This window comes from Pelophylax lessonae (assembly GCF_965119305.1).
Source record: "Pelophylax lessonae genome assembly, chromosome: 8".
Taxonomy (NCBI): Eukaryota; Metazoa; Chordata; class Amphibia; order Anura; family Ranidae; genus Pelophylax; species Pelophylax lessonae.
The window spans coordinates 16,093,791-16,114,297 of NC_138775.1; the positions used below are offsets into that span (position 1 = coordinate 16,093,791).

The 20,507-nt window shown below is 42.9% G+C and overlaps 1 protein-coding gene across 1 annotated transcript in view; it reads left to right on the forward strand.

Moving 5' to 3' along the window:
• RAD18 (RAD18 E3 ubiquitin protein ligase) overlaps positions 1 to 20,507 on the forward strand; it is a 506,049-nt gene that overhangs the window by 236,627 nt on the left and 248,915 nt on the right. Inside the window, exon 9 of the mRNA XM_082265473.1 lies at positions 16,878 to 16,991. Within this exon, the coding sequence (XP_082121599.1) occupies positions 16,878 to 16,991 (114 nt within the window). The remainder of the gene's footprint in view (positions 1 to 16,877; positions 16,992 to 20,507) is intronic.

Consider the following 20,507-nt stretch of genomic DNA (forward strand, 5'->3'; position numbering starts at 1 on the left):
TAGAGTACATATTGGTCCAAATTTATGAATAAATTTGATTTTTAAAAGTTTTTTAATTTGGATATGTTTTATAGCAGAAAGTAAAAAAATATTGTTTTTTTTTCTTTTTCTTTTTTTTTTGTTTTTGTTTTTTCTTTTCCTTTTTTTTTTTTTTTTCAAAATAGTCTGTCTTTTTTTGTTTATAGCACAAAAAAAATTAAAACGAAGAGGTGATCAAATACCACCAAAAGAAAGCTCTGTGGGAAAAAGTCATACATTTTATTTGGGTACAGCGTCGTATGACTTCGCAATTGTCATTTAAAGTAACGCAGTGTCATATCGCAAAGAATGGCCTAGTCAGGAAGGGGGGGAATTTTTGGGAGGTCAGGTGGTTAAAGCCCAACTGTAACCAAAATGTCATTATGGTCTCTGTCGCTCTGGGGGGATTTCTGGTCACAGAAGGACAACTGAAAAAAAAAAAAGTGAAAGTGACAAAAAAGAAAAAAAACTGAAGGAAAAATGAGCTGACATTTAAATAAAAAAAAGATTTTTGTTGAAGATCACGTCCTGATTTCATTTGGGATGCAGTTGGCATCTCTCGCTCTCATATTACGAATTGAAATTCTGTATAATAATTGCTCTTTTAATTTCCTATTGTTTCCATTCTTTTTAATGTCACCAAGTGTTTTACGATGTATGACTTACAGTGCTCATGTGGAATGTATTAGAGAGAAGAACATAGTCAATTATTAATTTTTCCTCCTGCAAACTTTGTTACTGTTTAATTAAGCGCTCATGCCTAATAACTGACACGACAGTTGTACGCTATATTTTTCTACTTCTCAAATTCACGTTGAGCCAGTAAAGCCGGACATAGATCGAATCTTAGACGGTACTGCAGGCAGGGCCGCTGATGGGGGGGACCACCAGCCCTCTTGTAGGGGGCCCGAGCACACAGGGGGGGCCCACACAGAGAGGGGGATTAGTGATGGACAACAAATACAGAAATCTTCCTCCAGCACCTGAATCTGATCTGTCCCTCTCACTGCTATCAGCTTTTATCTGCTGAGAAAGAGAGTCATCCCTTCACTAATCCCCCTCCCTGTGTGGGCCCCCCTTCCCAGCACTGGCTCTAATGTTATCTCTACTCAGGAGTTTATTTGTAACTTTGTTTCTCTCTCTCTGTCTCTCTGATCACTGAGCTCCAACTGCCCAGCCTGTATATTTTTCTCATCTCATCTTCATTTTTATTTAACATATATTTTTTTTTTTTTTTTAGATTTAGCAGGAATTATGCGAGTTATGTTATATTTGTGTCTGCTAATAGTGATTTTGTTGTAATTTTAGCTAAATATATATTTAATATTTTCTTGGGGGGAGGGGGCCCTGCCAGGTAGTCTGTACCGGGCCCCGCAATTTCTAACAGCAGCCCTGACTGCAGGGACGGTCTGAGATTCGATCCATCAGTATGCATTGCAAACTAGCACATTATGAAATACTTACCTTAGAAGGAAGCCCCCATACGGTCGCCCGGACACCACTGAGGGAGCTGACATGTTCTCTCTGCGTCTCTTCCGGGTTCGGCGGCTCTAGCACTGTGAGTGGCCGGAGCCGCGATTACTTCACTCCCGCGCAAGGTACCCCAGATCTTCAGAGCGCATGCGTCACTGGTGTCAGCGGCTGCATGCAGGGTGAATATCTCCTAAACATGTAGGTTTAGGAGATAATAATTTTACCTACAGGTAAGTCTTATTATAGGCTTACCTGTAGGAAAAAATTAGAAACCAGAGTATACTACCACTTTAAGGTAAAACATTTTTAGGCTTTAGAACCACTTTAACCAAGAAGACGTCATTGGTGAGCAGCCAATTTTCTCTGTAATTGTGCACGGCATGCATGCACGTTAGATAAAGAAATCATGGGGCGTGTAGTCCAATGGAAGGAATTCAGGGGACATTCCATTCTCGATTTTGGGTGCTCCCTGACTGGAAGTTCAGGAAAGCAGCTCAGAGCAAAGCAGAGGATGCTAATGAACAGATCTAATAGTAAGTCTGTCTGCAATGTACTCTGCTCAGCCGTGTAATTTAAATCAGACCTTGAAAAAAAAAAAAAAAAACCTGAGGGTTTAATAATACTTAAGCGGAGGAAAGCTAAAAAAGAAGGCAAGCTGGTTTATGCAATTATGTGAGCTTTATTTATGTTTCTTATTTTTATACATCAACTCTACAACTTTCAATGTTAAATAAGAGAAAATTAAACAGGCGTAATAAACATCCTACTATTACAGATAGTGTGTGCGCCTGACTCACAGAATCCTTTCTAGCACTGTGCTTGGGAGACAGGTACTCTTTAATCAAGCCTCTCTCCTGCATCATTTCCCGATTCTGGAATTTCATAGAAGGAATGTATTTCTACATCTGCTTCACCCGCCTCTAATGGGTTTCTTGGCAGGGGTGAATCTCAAAGGAGAGGCCTCTAGAATCTCATAGACGATCCAAAGCCGCATCCAAAAAGATGTAAATTGCTGATGTGATCAGTAAACAACTCCTTGCCGTGCTTTGGCTAATACTAGAATCAGCGCAATCAAGAGAAGTTTTAGATACTCTGGGGCCCTTTTATGGTATTGGATCCAGCCATGTGAACACATGCTTTTTAAAGCTCTCACATGATGATGTGTGGATGGCGGTGTATACAAAATAGCCCAAAAAAAACGCTTTCCTCTGGTACTATCCAAGTATGTGTATAGGGATCGGGCGGGCCGCTGTACCTTTTCGTGGCATTTGGGAAGTACTCCATGAGCTGTGCAGCCTTCGTTAAATATACAACACTTGTTTTAAATATCATCAACATACAGAAGTGTAGCAGATAGCTGGGCTTTTAATCATTTTCTGGCTCCATCCTGTTTAAAGGTCGCTTCACGTTTGGTAAGAGGTGTTAAAGAGGAACTGTAGCCAGCAGTGAAGTAGAATTATTGCAATTTGATATCAAAAGCACTTTTACTTTATAGAATCTCTTTAAGATCTATGTTGCTGAATCCCTACTTTGGAATTTCCTCATGTCCTGTTTGGTCCCCAAGATAGGAAGGGAGAGAAATCTTCCCAAGTGGGACATGAACAACATTTAAAACCTGTAAGGTGTAGGGAGAAGACCAAAACTAAAGGGCATTTATTTAAAGTAGTTCAAATACAGCAGGCCAGCATGTGTCAAGGGCTACTGCATGCTTTTATTCCATCCATCCTCCTCATCCTACCGTTTAAAGGGGGATGGCGTCTTGGTGGTGCCCAGCTGTGCCGTGGGAATTGGACTTGTTGGACATACAACCACTGTTTGCATACGAGTTTTGGGATCTTACCTCCTATGAGACTCCTGATGAAACAGAATTCAATAACTGCGAAACATGTTGCATCAAGCCACGGCCATGGCTAATGTCAATCACCAGGGGGGCACAAGAAGTGTCCTGGCGGCTCTAGAGGTAGCTGGCGTTCTATGGTAGGCAGAACGGTTCGTTCCAGCCCTCTCTGCCGTACACATTCCCGGGGTGGAAAACTGGCCGGTGGATTACCTCAGTCAGCAGGCGTTGGACTAAGGGGAGTGGTCCCTTCATTCGGAGTTGTTTCATCAGTTGTGTCTCCGGTGGGGTGTCCCAGAGGTGGATCTGTTGGCGTCTCTGCTCAAAAGAAAGGAGTAGAGGTTTGTGGCTCAGTCGCGGGACCCTCTGGCGGATGCCACAGATGGCGTTGGTGGCCCCGTGGGGTCAGTATCGTCTGGTTTACGCCTTCCCTCCTCTCCAACTTCTGCCAAGACTTCTCTGCAGGATCGAAGCAGAAGGGGTTCCGGTCATCTTAGCGGCTCCGGACTGGCCTTGCTGGGCTTGGTACGCCGATGTGGTGCAGCTGGTCGCCGACTTTTCTTGGATGCTTCCTCACAGGGAGGATCCGCTGTCCCAAGGGCCAATCTTCCATCCTGCTTTACAGTCGCTAAGTTTGACGGCTTGGATGCTGAATTCCAGGTGCTAATGGATAGTGGTTTGTCTAAGTCGGCAATTCTAATGCTGTTAAAAGCTAGGAAATCTACTTCTAGGAAGATCTACCATCGTATGTGAAAGTCGTACATTGTGTGGTGTGTGTATCTTGGGGTTTGACGTCGCTTTTTCTCGGTGGCTCGGATCTTGACCTTCCTTTAACGGGGGGTTGAGCAGAAACTGGCCTTGAGTACTATCAAGAGTCAGGTGTCGGTCTTAGCGGTCGTCTTTTAACGGGTTTTTGCCACATACTCCGTGGTGCATACCTTTCTTCAGGGAGTTAGGCCCTTGGCCCATCCAGTGTGGTCTCCGTTGCCGCCTTCAAACCTGGGTGCTATGTCCTCCAATTCTCCTTTTGAGAATCCTCAGGGGATTCCCCTGCTTACGCCGTCCCAGGAGGTGGCCTTCTTGGTAGCTATCCCTTCTGCGTGCATGGTGTTGGAATTGGCGGGGTTATCCTGTCGTTCACCTTACTTGGCGTTTCACAGAGATTAGGTGGTTCTTCGTTCCTTTCAGTCGTTCCTTCCAAAGGTTGTCTCTGATTTTCATTTGAATAAAGACATTGTGTTGCCTTTGTGTCCCAGGTCAAAACATCCGACGGAAATTGCTTTGCATGCCTTGGATGTGGTCCAGGCATTTAGAGTTTATCTGGCAACTATGGAGTCTTTTAGGAAATCAGGCTCTTTATTTGTGCTTACAGATGGGCCTCAGAAAGGGTTGTCCACTTCCTCTGCGGCCATTTCCAGATGGATCAGACAGACGGTGATCCAGGCCTATTCCATCAAGGGTCAGGTTTCACTGAGCGCACTCTATTCGGGCGCTCAGTGCTTCCTGGGCCTTCTGTCATTAGGCATCAGGCAGGTTTGCAAGATGGCCACCTGGTCATTGGTGCACACTTTCACAAAGTTCTATAAAGTGGATATGTTGGCATCTGCAGATGCTTCCTTTGGCCACAAGGTTTTGCAGGCTGCTGTTTAGAGGACCTGGTCCTCTTTGAGGGTGTATTGTTTTTTTTTTTTTTTTTTTTCAGGTGAGCTCCAGTTTTGGCTGAGCTCCTGTTTACCTGGTTGGCTATAGTTAGCCTTGGGAATTTTTTTCACTGTTCCCAGCCCTCATGTTAAACACTGCTTTGGGATGTCCCAATGGTTAAGAAGATCAGGAGCTGTGTCCATCAATGAACCAAAGAGAAAATGGGATTTTTGATTTACTGTAAAATCCATTTCTCAGATGTTCATTGACAGACACAGCACCCACTCCTCTGTGGAGTTGTAATTCTTCTGACACTGCTTGTAACAAAACTAAGTACCTAGTGTCCTACTCCATTAGGGGGCAGTATAACCCAATGGTTAAGATCAGGAGCTGTGTCTGTTAATGAATATCAGGGATATGGATTTTATACCCCCTGGGACTGGCCCATAGGCGTAGTCAGACTTTTATTTTCTGCCTAGTGTCCTACTCCTGTAGTGGGCAGTATAACCCAATGGTTAAGATCAGGAGCTGTGTCCATCAGTGAACATCAGGGATATGGATTTTACGGTAAGTCAAAAATCCAATTTTTTAGCAATATGAGCTCCATTATCTCTTCTATTGGATTGGACTACACAGGCCAGGTGCATCAAAAAGCTTTCAGGTTTCCGATTGATTTCTAGATTTTCAGAACTTCAACAATGGCAGCCCTACAGCATGTGTGTAGCTTTTGCCATGTTTCTTCATGTAACTCCATTAGAATAGCAATCTTTCTCAATACCCTGCAGACTATCGTAAATGATGCTGCATTCTTATCCTTCTATAAAATTTATACTGGATTATATTTTTGGATTTGACTCATGTGAGAGTTGCGTCCTTGTTTCCGATTTCCCACCGCGTGACTTGCGGTTTCTTTTTCCTCATTATTTTCTCACTAAGAAGCACGCAATGTCTAATGATCTCATAATAGCAGAATTATTAGTTTATTCTCCCAATAGACAGTCATCGTAGATCCCAGCGCATAGTGCACTGATTAAACCCCTGGAGTTCATTAGCGGGGAAATCATTCTCATGGAAGCTGCATTGTTAAACATGAAAAGAGGAACAAACACAAGTGTGGGGTTGGGAATGTTGGCCGCCATCAAACATGCTATAAATTGCGACTGTAAATAAGCATGAATCGTTCATAGCCGCATCAGTGATCTCATATGAAATGGTGCCAAAAATGCTTCTTTTAATGACAGATAGTGACTATGTCTTACTATCACTCATAACATTATACAAGTCCCTTCTCCCTCTGTTCCCATTAAACATTAATGGAGCCATGCCGTTGCGAGGAAACAATTGGATCATTTTGGATGTGAATTTTAGCCCAGAGAAACTTGAATCTTGACAGGTAAACAGAGGAAAAAATGTGTATATCAGGGCAAAATAAAAAGAAAACATGCAGTATATCAGCACACATGCATGAATCCCCTTTATCCTTTTTTCTGCCAGATCCATTTTCAAATTTTTTTTTGAACATTAACCACTTTACCACCGGAGGATTTTGCTGTCTTACGTCTGGGCCACTTTTTGCGATTCAGCACTGTGCGACTTTAACTGACAATTGCGCGGTCATGCAACGCCGTACCCAAACGAAATGTACGTCCTTTTTTTCCCACAAACAGAGCTTTCTTTTGGTGGTATTTGATCACCTGTGCGATTTTTACTTTTTGCGCTATAAACAAAAAAATCGACAATTTTGAAAAAATAAAATTTTTCAAATTTTTTTATATGAAATTCCCCCCCAAAAAAATTTAAAAATCAATTTTTTATCATTTTAGGCCAATTTGTTTTCTGCTACATATTTTTGGTAAAAAAAATCGCAATAAGCGTATTTTAATTGGTTTGCGCAAAAGTTATTGCGTTTACTAACTAAGGGAAAGATTTCTGTTGTTTTTGATGATTTTTTTTTTTTTAACGAGTAATGGCGGCGATCTGCGATTTTTTTTTTTTTTTTTTTTTTTTTTTTTTTTTTGCGTGACTGCCACTTTGCGGCGGACAGATCGGACCCTTGACTGACATTTTTGACACTTTTGGGGGTACCAGTGACATTACTACAGTAATCAGTGCTATAAATATGCACTGTTACTGTAAAAATGACACTGGCAGGGAAGGGGTTCATTTTTATTGGTGATCAAGGGGTTAATGTATGCCTGGTGCTTACTGACGTGTGTGGGGGGAGGGGACTGAGTGACACAGGGACAGATCGCAGGTTCAGCTATGCTGAACCCTGCAATCTGACCCTGCCTGTCACTTAGGGGATCCGCTCGCTTTGTTTACACAAGCGGGCGGATCTCCAAACTCGATTCCCCGACCGGGGAAGAGCGGCGGTTATCACCGCTGCTCCTCCCCAGGCCCGACTCCCGCTGTGACAGCGGGAGCGAGCCTCTGGCGGCGCTGCGCGCGCGCCGCAGAGAGAGGGGAATGTCTGTCGCCAGACGTTATTGATCCACTTTGCCGCAGTAGAGCTCCAGTGAGCAGCGGTAAAGTGGTTAAAAAAAAAAATCATTTCAGGCCTGCTGAATGCTTAAAACCCCCAAAATGAATGCTTTCTGAAAGCAGAGGCCCTGGAGAATAAAATGATGGTAGTTGAAATTTTTTTTAGGTTTGTAGTATTAGCAAAACTGTTCAGCACAAGACTTCAAGAAAATAAATGCTCTATAGATAATTTTAGGGCATACAAACGCAATATGTTTATGGTGAGATATAAAAGATGATGTTACTCCGACTAAATACAGTGCTTTGAAATAGTATTCGTACCCCTTTAAAATTTCTACATTGTCATTACAACCAAAAACATAAATGTATTTTATTTGGATTTTATGTGATAGACCCAACACAAAGTGGCACATAATTGTGAAGTGGAAGGAAAATTTCAAATGGTTTTAAAAATTATTTACAAATAAATATCTGAAAAGTGTGGTGTGCATTTGTATTCAGCCCCCCTTCAGGCCCCGTTCACATAGCAGCGACGCTACTTCCCGGGGCGACCTCCGAGGTCGCGGCGCGCTGCTCGTCCCGCGACCTCGGAGCGGCCGGCACGGACTTCATAACATTGAAGTCTATGACGGTCGCTCCGGGTCGCCCCAAAGAAGCTCCGGACCCTTTTTCTAAGTCGGAGCGACTTGTGTCGCTCCTATTAGAACGGGTCCACAGCTTCTCTGTGGAAGGCGACCTGTGAGGCGACCAGGTCGCCTCACAGGTCGCCCCAGTTTGAACGGGGACTTACTCTGATACCCCAAACTAAAATCTATTGGAACCTAATTAGTAAATACAGCTGTTCTGTGAAGCCCTCAGAGGTATGTAAAGAACCCTACTGAGCAAACCGCATCATGAAGGCCAAGGAACACACCAGACAGGTCAGGGATAAAGTTGTGGAGAAGATTAAAGCAGGGTTAGATTTATAAAAAAAATATTCTAGGCTTTGAACATCTCACGGAGCGCTGTTCAATCCATCAGCCGAAAATGGAAAGAGTATGGCACAACTGCTAACCTACCAAGACATGGCTGTCCTCATGGGAACTCTGTGGAGTTGGCTTTCTTCTGACACTGCTTGTAACAAAACTGAGTGCCTATACGTGAATGGGTATATACCCCCTTGGACTGCCCATAGGCAAAGTCAAGCTTTTTCATGCCTGGTGTCCTACTCCTGTAGGGGGCAGTATAACCCAGTGGTTAAGAAGAATCGAGCTGAGTCCGTCAATGAACATCAGAGAAATGGATTTTACGGCAAGTCAAAAATCCCATTGTTGTATATTATGTATAATGTAGCAGTCATGGAAACATCCCATGGAGGGAAAGAATGGTGGCAGGAACTATGGCATGGAATGGAGGCCACACCGCTGATGTTCCCAAAAGAAATTAATAAGTTGGTGAATAACTTGGCTCACTGGACTCCACCTGTTACTCAAATGTTATCATACAGGATTTATACAGCGCCAAGAATTTGCATAGACCTGTACAAAATAAAGAGACAGTACATTTACATTTCAAACCTGGAGGGCCTTGCTCGTGAAAGCTTACAATCTAAAAGAGAGATTACAGGTGAAACAAAGGTAATAACTGTGTGGAGATGCAATGACAGAGAAAGTAAAAGGCAGGATAGGTTCCCTGAAGAGATGACCCCCAAAGAGGGTCGCCTGAAGCCGCACAGAGTAAGGGCTGAATGAAATAGGATAGGGAGTTAAGAGGATGGGAGAGGCTCTGGAGAGTTGATTTCTAAATTGATATGAACTCTGTGAGACACTTGATTGCCAGGCTCACCTAAACCCCTTAGCAGATGCTTTTATTGTCTGTGTTCTCCAAATTATACTTGTTCTGTACAGGAGGAATCTTCAGCGATGTGACTTTAAAAAATAGCATTGTAATTATTTGCGCAGAACATTTATTGATTAACCCTTTCTGAAAGTTGTATTTAGTTGTATTTTCTGCAGAAGTGCGAGACCTAAATTAACAGCTTTCCGTGTAAAATTATTTGCTGCGTGCGATAAAGGCAAATAGAATTGTGGGATATGAGTTTGCCATCTGGAGCAAGGAGGTTCTGATTCCTCTTTATCAGTGATGGCGAACCTTGGCACCCCAGATGTTTTGGAACTACATTTCCCATGATTCTCAACTACACTGCAGAGTGCATGAGCATCATGGGAAATGTAGTTCCAAAACATCTTGGGGTGCCAAGGTTCACCATCACTGCTCTATATAGATCTTTATATCACTAGAGGGGTCACCAGAAGTAGCAAAGAGGTTCTGATTCCTCTATATAGATCTTTATTTCACTACAGGGGTCACCAGCAGGAGCAAAGAGATTTGGATTCCCCTATTTAGATCTTTATATCACTAGAGGGTCACTAGCAGGAGGAAGGAGGTCCTTATTCCTTGATATACATCTTTAGTTATTGCTAGAAGGGTCACCAGCAGGGAGGAAGGAATCCTGATTCCTCTATATAGATCTTTTTATCACTAGAGGAGTCACCAGAAGGAGCAAAGAGGTTCTGATTTCTCTATATAGATCTTTATCTCACTAGAGGGATCACCAGCAAGAAGAAGGAGGTTCTAATTCCTATATATAGATCTTTATACCACTAGAGGAATTACCAGCAGGAGAAATAAGGTCCTAATTCTTCTTTACAGTATAGATCTTTATTTTACTAGAGGAATTACCAGCAGGAGTAAGAAGGTTCCGATTCCTCGATATAGAACTTTATATCACTATTTGGATCACCAGCAGAAGGAAGAAGGTCCTAATTCCTCTATATAGAACTTTATATCATTCGATGGATCACCACAAGGAGTAAGAAGGTTCTGATTCCTCTATATAGAACTTTTTATCATTAGATGGATCACCACAAGGAGTAAGAAGGTTCTGATTCCTCTATATATAACTTTATATCACTATTTGGATCACCAGCAGGAGAAAGAAGGTCCTACTTCCTCTATATAGAACTTTATATCATTAGATGGATCACCACAAGGAGTAAGAAGGTTCTGATTCCTCTATATAGAACTTTATATCATTAGATGGATCGCCACAAGGAGTAAGAAGGTTCCGATTCCTCGATATAGAACTTTATATCACTAGATGGATCACCACCAGGAGGAAGAAGGTCCTGCTTCCTCTATATAGAACTTTATATCATAAGATGGATCCCCACAAGGAGTAAGAAGGTTCTGATTCCTCTATATGTAACTTTATATCACTATTTGGATCACCAGCAGAAGGAAGAAGGTCCTAATTCCTCTATATAGATCTTTATATCACTAGAGGGGTCACCTAACCTACTTGTTGACTGCCTTTTTTTTTTTTTTTAAAGTAAACCATAAATGGTTTGTTTTTACATCTGCCTCAAGTTTAGCTTTCATAAATCATTTCATGTTTTTAGTTGTACATTCAGAGGAAACAATCAGAACTATCAGGAAGCAATTTACAGGATTCTTAATAATGGAGGAGTCAAGTAAAAGAGGGATACTATTATATTTTTATTTAGAAGATCACTATCTGATTCTGATTGGTCCATCTGCCACTTATTTCAAACACTCTTACGGATTTGTGGCGGGGTAAAAAGTCAGCTGGGGATTTCTTTACACAGAAGCAGCGTGAGGCCCAAATTTCTGTTTCTTGATAATGGAAAATACTTCATCGCTTCTTCAGATCCCTTTTTCCTGCCTTGCTAAAGAAAAGTCGGCCCGCAAAACATTTTTTACATATAAATCTGCTTATTAAAGTCTCAGTGAGAGCAAAGAAGTAATTTGTTTCTGAATGAGCGTACGAAGGCATTGCGCGGACTGCTGTGCCGCCAGGAGATTATGGCTTCATATGTGACGATTCAGAGTGATAAAATGTGCGTTGACTATGAATCTGATTACTTGTCTGGACTGTTCAGAGATAAGTTTAGTAAAAAACTTTTGCCGCTTTCTGACAGATTTGCTGTTGAGCATGACCGCAAAATAGCTTCGTAAGCTGCAGATTTTCATTGCTTCCAAAGGTCTGAATTTTGCTTGTTGCCATCTATAGAACAATTCTTAGACCTTTGTAACGTTCGTTCTTTCAGACTTCTGTGACCAAGCCTTGGCAGAAGGGGCGAAACATGTCAGGGGCATGGCTGGGGCCACCTCCCAGTAACGCCCCTTTTTTAAAGAGGCCATACACAGCCGTATCCACATCTGAAGCACTGGGTTGGTTTGAGTGGCAACTTATTCCACATTTGTCCACACATTAGTGCCTGACGCTTGCTCCCACTTTCTGAATACCATTAGGGACACCCGTTATCCTCCAGCTTTGAGCGGTGCTAAAAGTTTACACGTGATGACAGCACTTTCATTAGTACTGTCTGTATTGCCTATCAGCAAACTTAGATTTAGGTCTGCACAGGGCTTTTTTTTCCTCTGAGAATAGGTGCAGGAACCCCCTCCTTCTGGGTCACCCCTCGTCTCTGTCCCCTACCCACCTCTGAACACCGTTCCTGGGTTACACCCCCCTACCCACCTCCCAGTACCACCCCTTTAAAAAAAATACAGAGCCAAGTTTTGTGGTGCTAAGTATTTTGTATGGAATTTGTTAACAAGAAAAGCGATAGATCCACCCACCAACAACAATAGATGATTTGCAAAAAAAACAAAACAACAACCCAGCAACAATAGATCCACCACATCAAACAGTGTAATCCAAAAGCTATTCTCATGCACTTGAGTTGTAAGCTTGGAGGCGTATAGTGCAAATATCCTCCTTCCACGCCAGCGACCTTGCTGCCCCCCTTTAGGACATTGGGCATCCTTAAAGAGGAAGTAAACCCTCCTCTACAACTTGTACCTATAGGCAAGCCTATGATAAGGCTTACCTATAGGTACTGTAAATATCTCCTAAACATGCACCGTTTAGGAGATATTTACCTTACATGTCGCCAGTGACGTCACTGGCGCATGCGCTCTGAAGGAACGGCCGATCGTGCCGTTCCTTCAGAGCCCCGTGCCGTGACTGTCGGCTCCCGCGCGCGTGCGCGGGAGTGACGTCACCGCGGCTCCGGCCAATCAGATGGCCGGATGCCGCGATCCCGGAAGACGGGCGACTAGACATGTCGCCCGTCATAGAGGTGAGTGAGCGGCACGGCGGGGGCTCGTTCTGAGGTAAGTATTGCATAATGAGCTAATATGCGATGCATACTAGCTCATTATGTCTTTCTTTTGCAGGGTGTAAAAAAAAAAAAAAAAAATCAAACGAGTTTACAACCTCTTTAAGACTGTAAAACAATAGCAAGAGAAGGGCGCACTGAACTAGCGCATTACCAAAATCAAGTTAAAAGCAACAATAGTTATACTCGCATACACACGGTGTATGTAGGCATATCATAGCATAACATATGAGAACAGTCACCTTCAGATCTGCTGTAGGAAACCAGTGGTGTGGGAAGACCAGGTGGCATCTGTGATGGTTGAGGCGTTTTGAGGGAAAACCCTCTTCTTTTAGAGCCAAAGTAGTGTGTGACGGTACTCACCGTCACTGGGAGTGAAAGACCAGATACTTAATGGACACTGAGAAAATAGTTTGGATAACTTCAAATGGGGGAGTAATATTTATCAACAATCTTTCTCAAGAAATATGAAGATTTAATCCCAATTTACACTGTGAGACCTATAGCCTGTTGCCATGAAGTCTGTGACTCCTAAATAATCTAAGCAGTGCTTAGATGTGTATTCCATGTACTTCAATGTAGGAGATGGACAGACTGTCGCTGGCAGTCTTTTCCTATTGTTTGTCTATTGAGGTGTGATGTGGATCATGTTAAGTCTGTCTTTTCCATTGTTAAATGTTAATGACCTCACATTGTTTCTGTCCAGATGGCTAGATAATTAGTTCAGGTTAATTCTATTTCTGTATACAATTTCATCTGCATATGATAATGTAATCAGGCAACCCCTTACCTGTGTGGGGTAATCTGATCAGGAGGGGGAGGTCCATGCTGTATATAAATTCTGTGTGACTGTTCAATAAACGGAGATTCCAGTACAAGCTAAGTTGTCGGCTAGCTTTGTATGAGGCGGCTGGGAAAATCTGATATCTATGTTCACGACTGGGAGGAAGCCATATACTGAAGGAAGTCCACAAGTACAGTGTGGGTTGCGGTTCCGTTACATAGTGAATCTCCAATGTATTTATCTTCTATAATGAATCTATTCACTACTTTGGCTCGGAGTAAGAGGGTTCTCCCTCGAAATGCGTCAGCCATCACAGATGCCGCCTGGTCTTCCCACACTACTGGTTTACTACAGCAGACCTGACATATCTGCGATGCTATGTTATGCCTATATACACCGTGTGTGAGTATAACAATTGTTGCTTTCAACTGGACATCAAACATACACCCTGAGAATATTTGTCTGCCAGATACAACGGATCTGCCAGCAACAATAGACCCCTCCAGTAGATCCCTCCCAACAAACTTTGATACTCCCCCCTGCAACAATAGATCCCTCAACAGCAATAATAGACTCCTCCAGCAACAATAGACTCCCCAGCAGCCAGCATCAATAGACCATCTAGCACACTTCAGCACCTCTTCTAGTTACATACATTCAGTCCTGGAGGTGCCAGAACTGCGTTCCCCCGCATTTTCGCTGAAAAAAAATCCTGGATCTGCATAAGAAAATGAGAGCGAAGGGGAGCTGGATGAAGTGACCGGGCCTGAAGATAGGTAAATATACAGATCTTTCTTACACAGTTTATTCACAGTAGGTGTTAGGAGAGGGAAGAGAGCTTCGGTTTTCCAGCACCACCATCTTCGATATGGGAGCCAGCAGGAGCTTCCTGAAGTCTCCTAGCCAGCTCTCCACTGCGCATGAGTGAGTCATGGCAGCGCTGTGGGACTGATCCTGCGGCCTCGTAGGATGTATGACGTGTCCCAAGAGGTTGCTGGTGGGGGTCCCTCCTAACTGAGAATTGTAGGAGCAGGTACTTTTTTTTTCCACAAACCCTCCTCTCAGTTAATTTCCCCTGTTTTTGTGTGTTTCTGAGCTTCTTTGAGCTTTTTCATAATCATTTGCACTTTTCCACGCAATTTGGGCACTTAGGTGTCTCTTCTGCTCGAAAGTTTGCAATTTCGTAAACATTCTGCGGGAGTTGTAGTATACATCGGGGTTAGGCGAATAGGCAGCAAGTACCATCTGGTCAGGACTTTAAAGTGATTGTAAAATCCTTTGTTGTTAAAAAAAAAAAAAAAAACACAAAACAAAAAAACGTTATACTTACCTCCTCTGTGCAGTTGGTTTTGCACTGAGCAGTCGGGATCCTCCTCTTCTCGGGTTCCCTTTTCACTGCTCCTAGCCCCTCCCTCCTGTCGAGAGCCCCCACAGCAAGCAGCTTGCTATGGGGGCACCTGAGCCGCAGCGCCATTTGTCTTCAGATCCGTGGCTGCAGTTCAGCCCCAGCCCCACCCCCACCCCCTCTCTCTCCTGATTGGTTAACTGACTTTGACAGCCGCGGGAACAAATGGCGCTGCTGCTGTGTCTCAGCCATTCAGCAGAGAGAGTCCCGGAAAGCCAAGGGACTCGTGGACAGAGATGGGGCTCAGGTAGGTATTAGGAGAACTGAGGGGTGCTGCTACACACAGAAGGCCTTTTATCTTCATGCATAGAATGCATGAAGATAAAAAAAAAAAATCTTCTGCCTTTACAACTCCTTAAATTGTAACTTCTATCAATGAAACATTCAGGACACCCTTATAGGAGATCTGGAGTCTAGATGACCAGGAGTCCAGATCAACCCCATGTTTAGTCTTTTAATAAAAAAAAAAAAAGAAGCTTTGCAATCACTTTAAAATTACAAGTGTAGCACTACTCCCAAGGGAGCTGCTGAGTGTGGGTCCCCCTGGGTTACCGCTAGCAACAACAGTACCTTTAAGCATGTTTTTCAAGTGTGAGCACCTCAGTCAAGAACCAGTCCAGTTTCTTTGGTTTTTTGGGTTTATTTGAGAACTTGGATGGGAGAAGGGAGACGTGGGATACTCCCAACAACTTAACTATGCACAATTAGGCAGGGACACTGAAAAATGCTGCTTGATGCTGATTATCGCTTCACTGACACTGGTTAACGCTGACTGATGCTGGCCTCGGCATGGCCAGTTACTAGAACTTCACCTCTGACTGTGGAAAAGTCCATTTGAGCTCCCCAAAGTACTCCTTCCTGAGGTAGCTGGCTTTAATGCAAACTGTATTGCTGAACACTTCAGGGCCCTTCCTGGCGCCCCCTTTACTCCCCAAACTTCAGGTCTTTACTACTTGGCACCCCCTTTACTGTACACTCCTGGTTAGCTGGCTCCTGGATCCCCTTTAACCTCACTAGAGTGGTCCCCTTTCCAAGGTAGACCCCTGGGCAGATCTTGAGTACTCACGACACTGTTTTTCCTGAAGGTCTCTGCCCAGCAGCTCCACTCGGTCAGCAACTCTGGATCCATTGCAGCCCAGTTCAACCTCCGGTCCCTAGGCCAACTGCCTGGACCTCCTTCTCACTCTTACAGGAAGAGAGACAGCCGTCGCCTCCTCCTGGGACTGATGCTCCCGCCAAAAGACGCTCTGTCACATGCTCCCCCAGATTTATTTCAAATCCCAGGGTGCACTGCGGCAAACCCTGCCCACTGGGACAGTCATAAACCCTGGTGTGCTATTGGTTAGGTTTCCTCCACTGTCCAACAATATCCCTTATTGGATACAGTGGGGAGACTCAACAGGCCACACCTGGAGGCATGTGACAGAACAGCCAACAGATCCACCCCCCTTGTAAAGCAGACAGGGCCAATATATGCTTTTTCCTAGCACCTATCTAGGAGGGTGCTACACAAGTTATGCTGTGTGAATGGGGACATAACGGTAGATATTATCCCAAATTTTCTGCAAAGGTGAAAATACTTTAGTCTCTAATCTGGCGTAGGAGGTAATTCAATTTAGGCAGTCTCTGTAGAGAGTAATGGCCGTAGGTCAGCACATGCCTCAGATTGACTTGGTGATGCCAGGAAGAAAACGTCAGACTGGTTGAATAAAGTCCAGAAGACATTTTTATTAAGACATATTCAGAAGTAGGCTGATGCTTTTAGGGGTCCCAAAAGATTCATGGCTACAAAAAGTTTACATTTATGGTACGTATGCTTTCATACCCTATGTAAGGAAAGTTAAAAACTGAACAAAGAAAACGCTTGCAGCCGCCATATGCAATGACTGGGAAGTTGCAATATATTACACTTTTGTTCTTAGGTTTAGATACTATTTTAATGTTGCAGAGAATTAGGACAGCTCTCCAAACTGTGCAAAAGATTCATGTTTTATTTTTAATGGTCCTTGGTTCCTGGCCCCGCTCCTCAATAACCTTATTTACATTTTACAGGAAAGAAACACAAAAGTGATTTCCAGCAGCTTGTGGATCAGGTGAAGGGACGATGGAAGGGCGGAAGAGCAAAGAAGGTGAAAGAAGAGCCTGTGGCTGCCGACAACATTTCAGGTGTGTGCTCAGCCTTTTATCTGTTTATTCGTCGGTCCCAAACGCATCTCTGCATGCTCAGCTGACTTCTGCTGGAACTGTGAAAATGTATGTAAACAGTAACAATGCACACTCCTACTTTGATTGCTTTTGGTCTGGAAAATATACCGTTAGAAGTGTCTTGTTCAAAAGTGCACTCACTAGAGCAGTGATCTCCAAACAGAAGCCTGTGGGCCTTGTCGTTGACTTTATCCAGTCTTTGGAGTACTATTCCTCCCATTGGACATCAACAGTGGGGCATAATTCCTCTAATTGACACAAATGATGAGGCGCTATCCCTTTCCATTGATATAGATGATGGGGCTCTATTCCTCCCATTGATAGCAATGATGGGGCACTTTTCCTCCAACTAACACCAATGTAGGGGCACTATTCCTTCCACTGAAACTGATGGGGCACTATTCCTCATACTAATACCAATAATGGGGCACTATTCCCCCAACTAATACCAATGATGGGGCACTATTCCCCCAACTAATACCAATGATGGGGCACTATTCCTAATACTAATACCAATAATGGGGCACTATTCCCCCAACTAATACCAATGATGGGGAACTATTCCCCCAACTAATACCAATGATGGGGCACTCTCCCCCCAATGAATACCAATGATGGGGTACTATTCCCCCAACGAATACCAATGATGGGTACTATTCCTGGAATGTATACCAATGATGGGGCACTATTCTTCCCACTTACACCAATAATGGGGCACTATTCCCCCAACTAATACCAATGATGGGGCACTATTCCACTAAATAAATAGCAATGATGAAGCACTATTCCCCCAAGTAATACCAATGATGGGGCACTATTCCTCCCACTAATACCAATGATGGGACACTATTCCTCCAACTAATACCAATGGTGGGGCACTATTCCTCCAACGAATACCAATGATGGGGCACTATTCCACTAAATAAATAGCAATGATGGAGCACTATTCCCCCAAGTAATACCAATGATAGGGCACTATTCCTGCAACTAATACCAATGATGGGGCACTATTCCTCCAACTAATACCAATGATGGCGCACTATTCCTCCCAACTAATACCAATGATGGGGCACTATTCCTCCAACTTTTACCAATGATGGGGCACTATTCCTCCCACTGATACCAATGATGGGACACTCCAAACAAATAGCTGCACTGTTCAAGGAAGGCCCACGATGCCCAATGTAGGAATCCGAACGCCACGTGCAAGCCTCGCTTGCAACTGACAATAAGCTGTCAAACAAATAGGTTGAAAAGTCTAAATGATTTCAACTTTATTTGAAGTAAAATCCACCCCATGCAACACAGTGACAGGAGCTTAGGAGCATGATGTTAACCCGTTTTACACAAACCTAATAAATTAGTATCAGATAAATCTATTTCACTGTGAAAACACAAAATTATAAACCTCTTATAACTTAAAGGCTTTAAAATGTAAAATCTAGTGGAAAATATATTGAAAACTCTTAGTCAGGTCCATATATATTTGGCAACAGGCACAATTTTCATACTTTTTGCTCTGTATGCCCCCAGAAAAAAAATAAAAGGAAACAATCTTGAAGTGCAGACGATCAGCTTTAATTTAAGGGGTTGAACATTAATATCAAATACAAATTTTAGGAACTGCAACCATTTTTATACACCGTCCCCCCATTTTCAGGGGCTCAAATGTAATTGGACAAATTAATATAGTCATTAATAAAATGTTCATTTTTAATATTTTGTTGAGAATCCTTTACTGGCAACCCATGGACATTACCAAAGACTGGGTTTCCTCCTTTCTGATGCTTTGCCGGTCTCTAACTGCAGCTGTCTTCAGTTGTTCTTTGTTTGTGGGTCTTTCTGCATTTAGTTTTGCCTTCAGCAAGTGAAATTATGCTCAATTAGGTTGAGATCAGGTGATTGACTTGGCCATTGCAGAATATTCCACTTCTTTTCCTTCAAAAGCTCCTGGGTTGCTTTTGCAGTGTGTTTTGGATCATTGTCTATCTGTACTGTGAAGTGCCGTCAAATCAACTTTGCTGCATTTGGCTGAATCTGGGCTGACTGTATATCTCTAAACACTGAAGAATTCATCCGACTGCTTCTGTCTTCTGTCACATCCTCAATAAATACCAATGACCCAGTGCCACTGGAAGCCATGCCGGCCCATGCCATCACACTGCCTCCACCATGTTTTACAGATGACATTCTGTACTTTGGATCATGAGCTGTTCCAAGCCTTCTCCACACTTTTTTCTTCCCGTCATTCTGCTACAGATTAATCTTAGTTTAATCCATCCAAAGAATCCTTTTCCAGAACTGATCTGGCTTTTTAGATGTTTTTTGGCAAAGTCTAATCGGGCTTTTCTATTCTTAAGGCATATATTATAAATGAAATATATTAATCCTGCGTGCTACGATCTATGAAATTAAGTGAATATAAGCTGCTAGCATTGTTCACAATCCGACTCATGTGCTAACTAAATAAATACACAATAAATGCTGCGCTATGTGAAAAATAAATGACTGTATAATCAGAATATAATAATATTTAAAAGTGCATACATATAGTGAAATCTTGTCCAACATATGGTGCAATCACCATATAACAACGAAAGAGTCCATGCAAATGATTGCTTGCAAAGAAATATAAAGCAAAAAAATCAAGAAAAACACACAGTGCAAAAAACCAATAGATTGCCACCTCGATGTGCTCCCCCCCACCAGGAATATTCTCACCTGGGGTAATGTGATCACCGCAATTAAGCGTGATCCAAACCAGCGTTTTAGCCCACCATTGGCTATATCCAACTTCTCCAGCCTCCTTCTAGGCTCCTCTCATTACAGATTGTAGTATCCCGATTTAATGAATGGAAGAAAGATAAAAAAAAAAGCCAATAGTGCTTATACCAAAAGATAAAAAAAGGCAATAGTGCTTATACCCTTTTAAAATTTACATTTATTAAAAAAAATTCACAGGGTACTCACTCTTTACAGGTGCTTGCAATGCACCGAACCAATACAAGTGTTCACAATCCGAAGATACATCGTTTTTGGGACAATCAGTGTAAACAGCAGCCTCACAGACAAACCTAGCCTCCAGCTACACGTTGGTTCCTAGGTGTCATCACTGTCCTGGCCCCTCATTTATTTATACATTATAAATGGTTTGCACCTTGTGGTGAACCCTCTCTATTTGCTCTCCTAAAGTCTTCTCTTGATTGTAGACTGACACAGATATGACTACCTCCTGGAGAGTGAATAGGTTTTTTTCTATTCTCATAGAGAGAATTCTGCAATCATCCACCACTGTTGTCTTCCATGGACGTCCAGGCCTTTTTATGTTGCTGAGCTCACCAGTGCGTTCTTCTTTATTCAGAATGTACCAAACACATGATTTGGCCACTCCCAATGTTCTTGCTATCTCTCTGATGGATTTGTTTCGTTTTTGAAGCCTTGTTTCACTTGCATTGACAGCTCCTTTAAACGCATGAC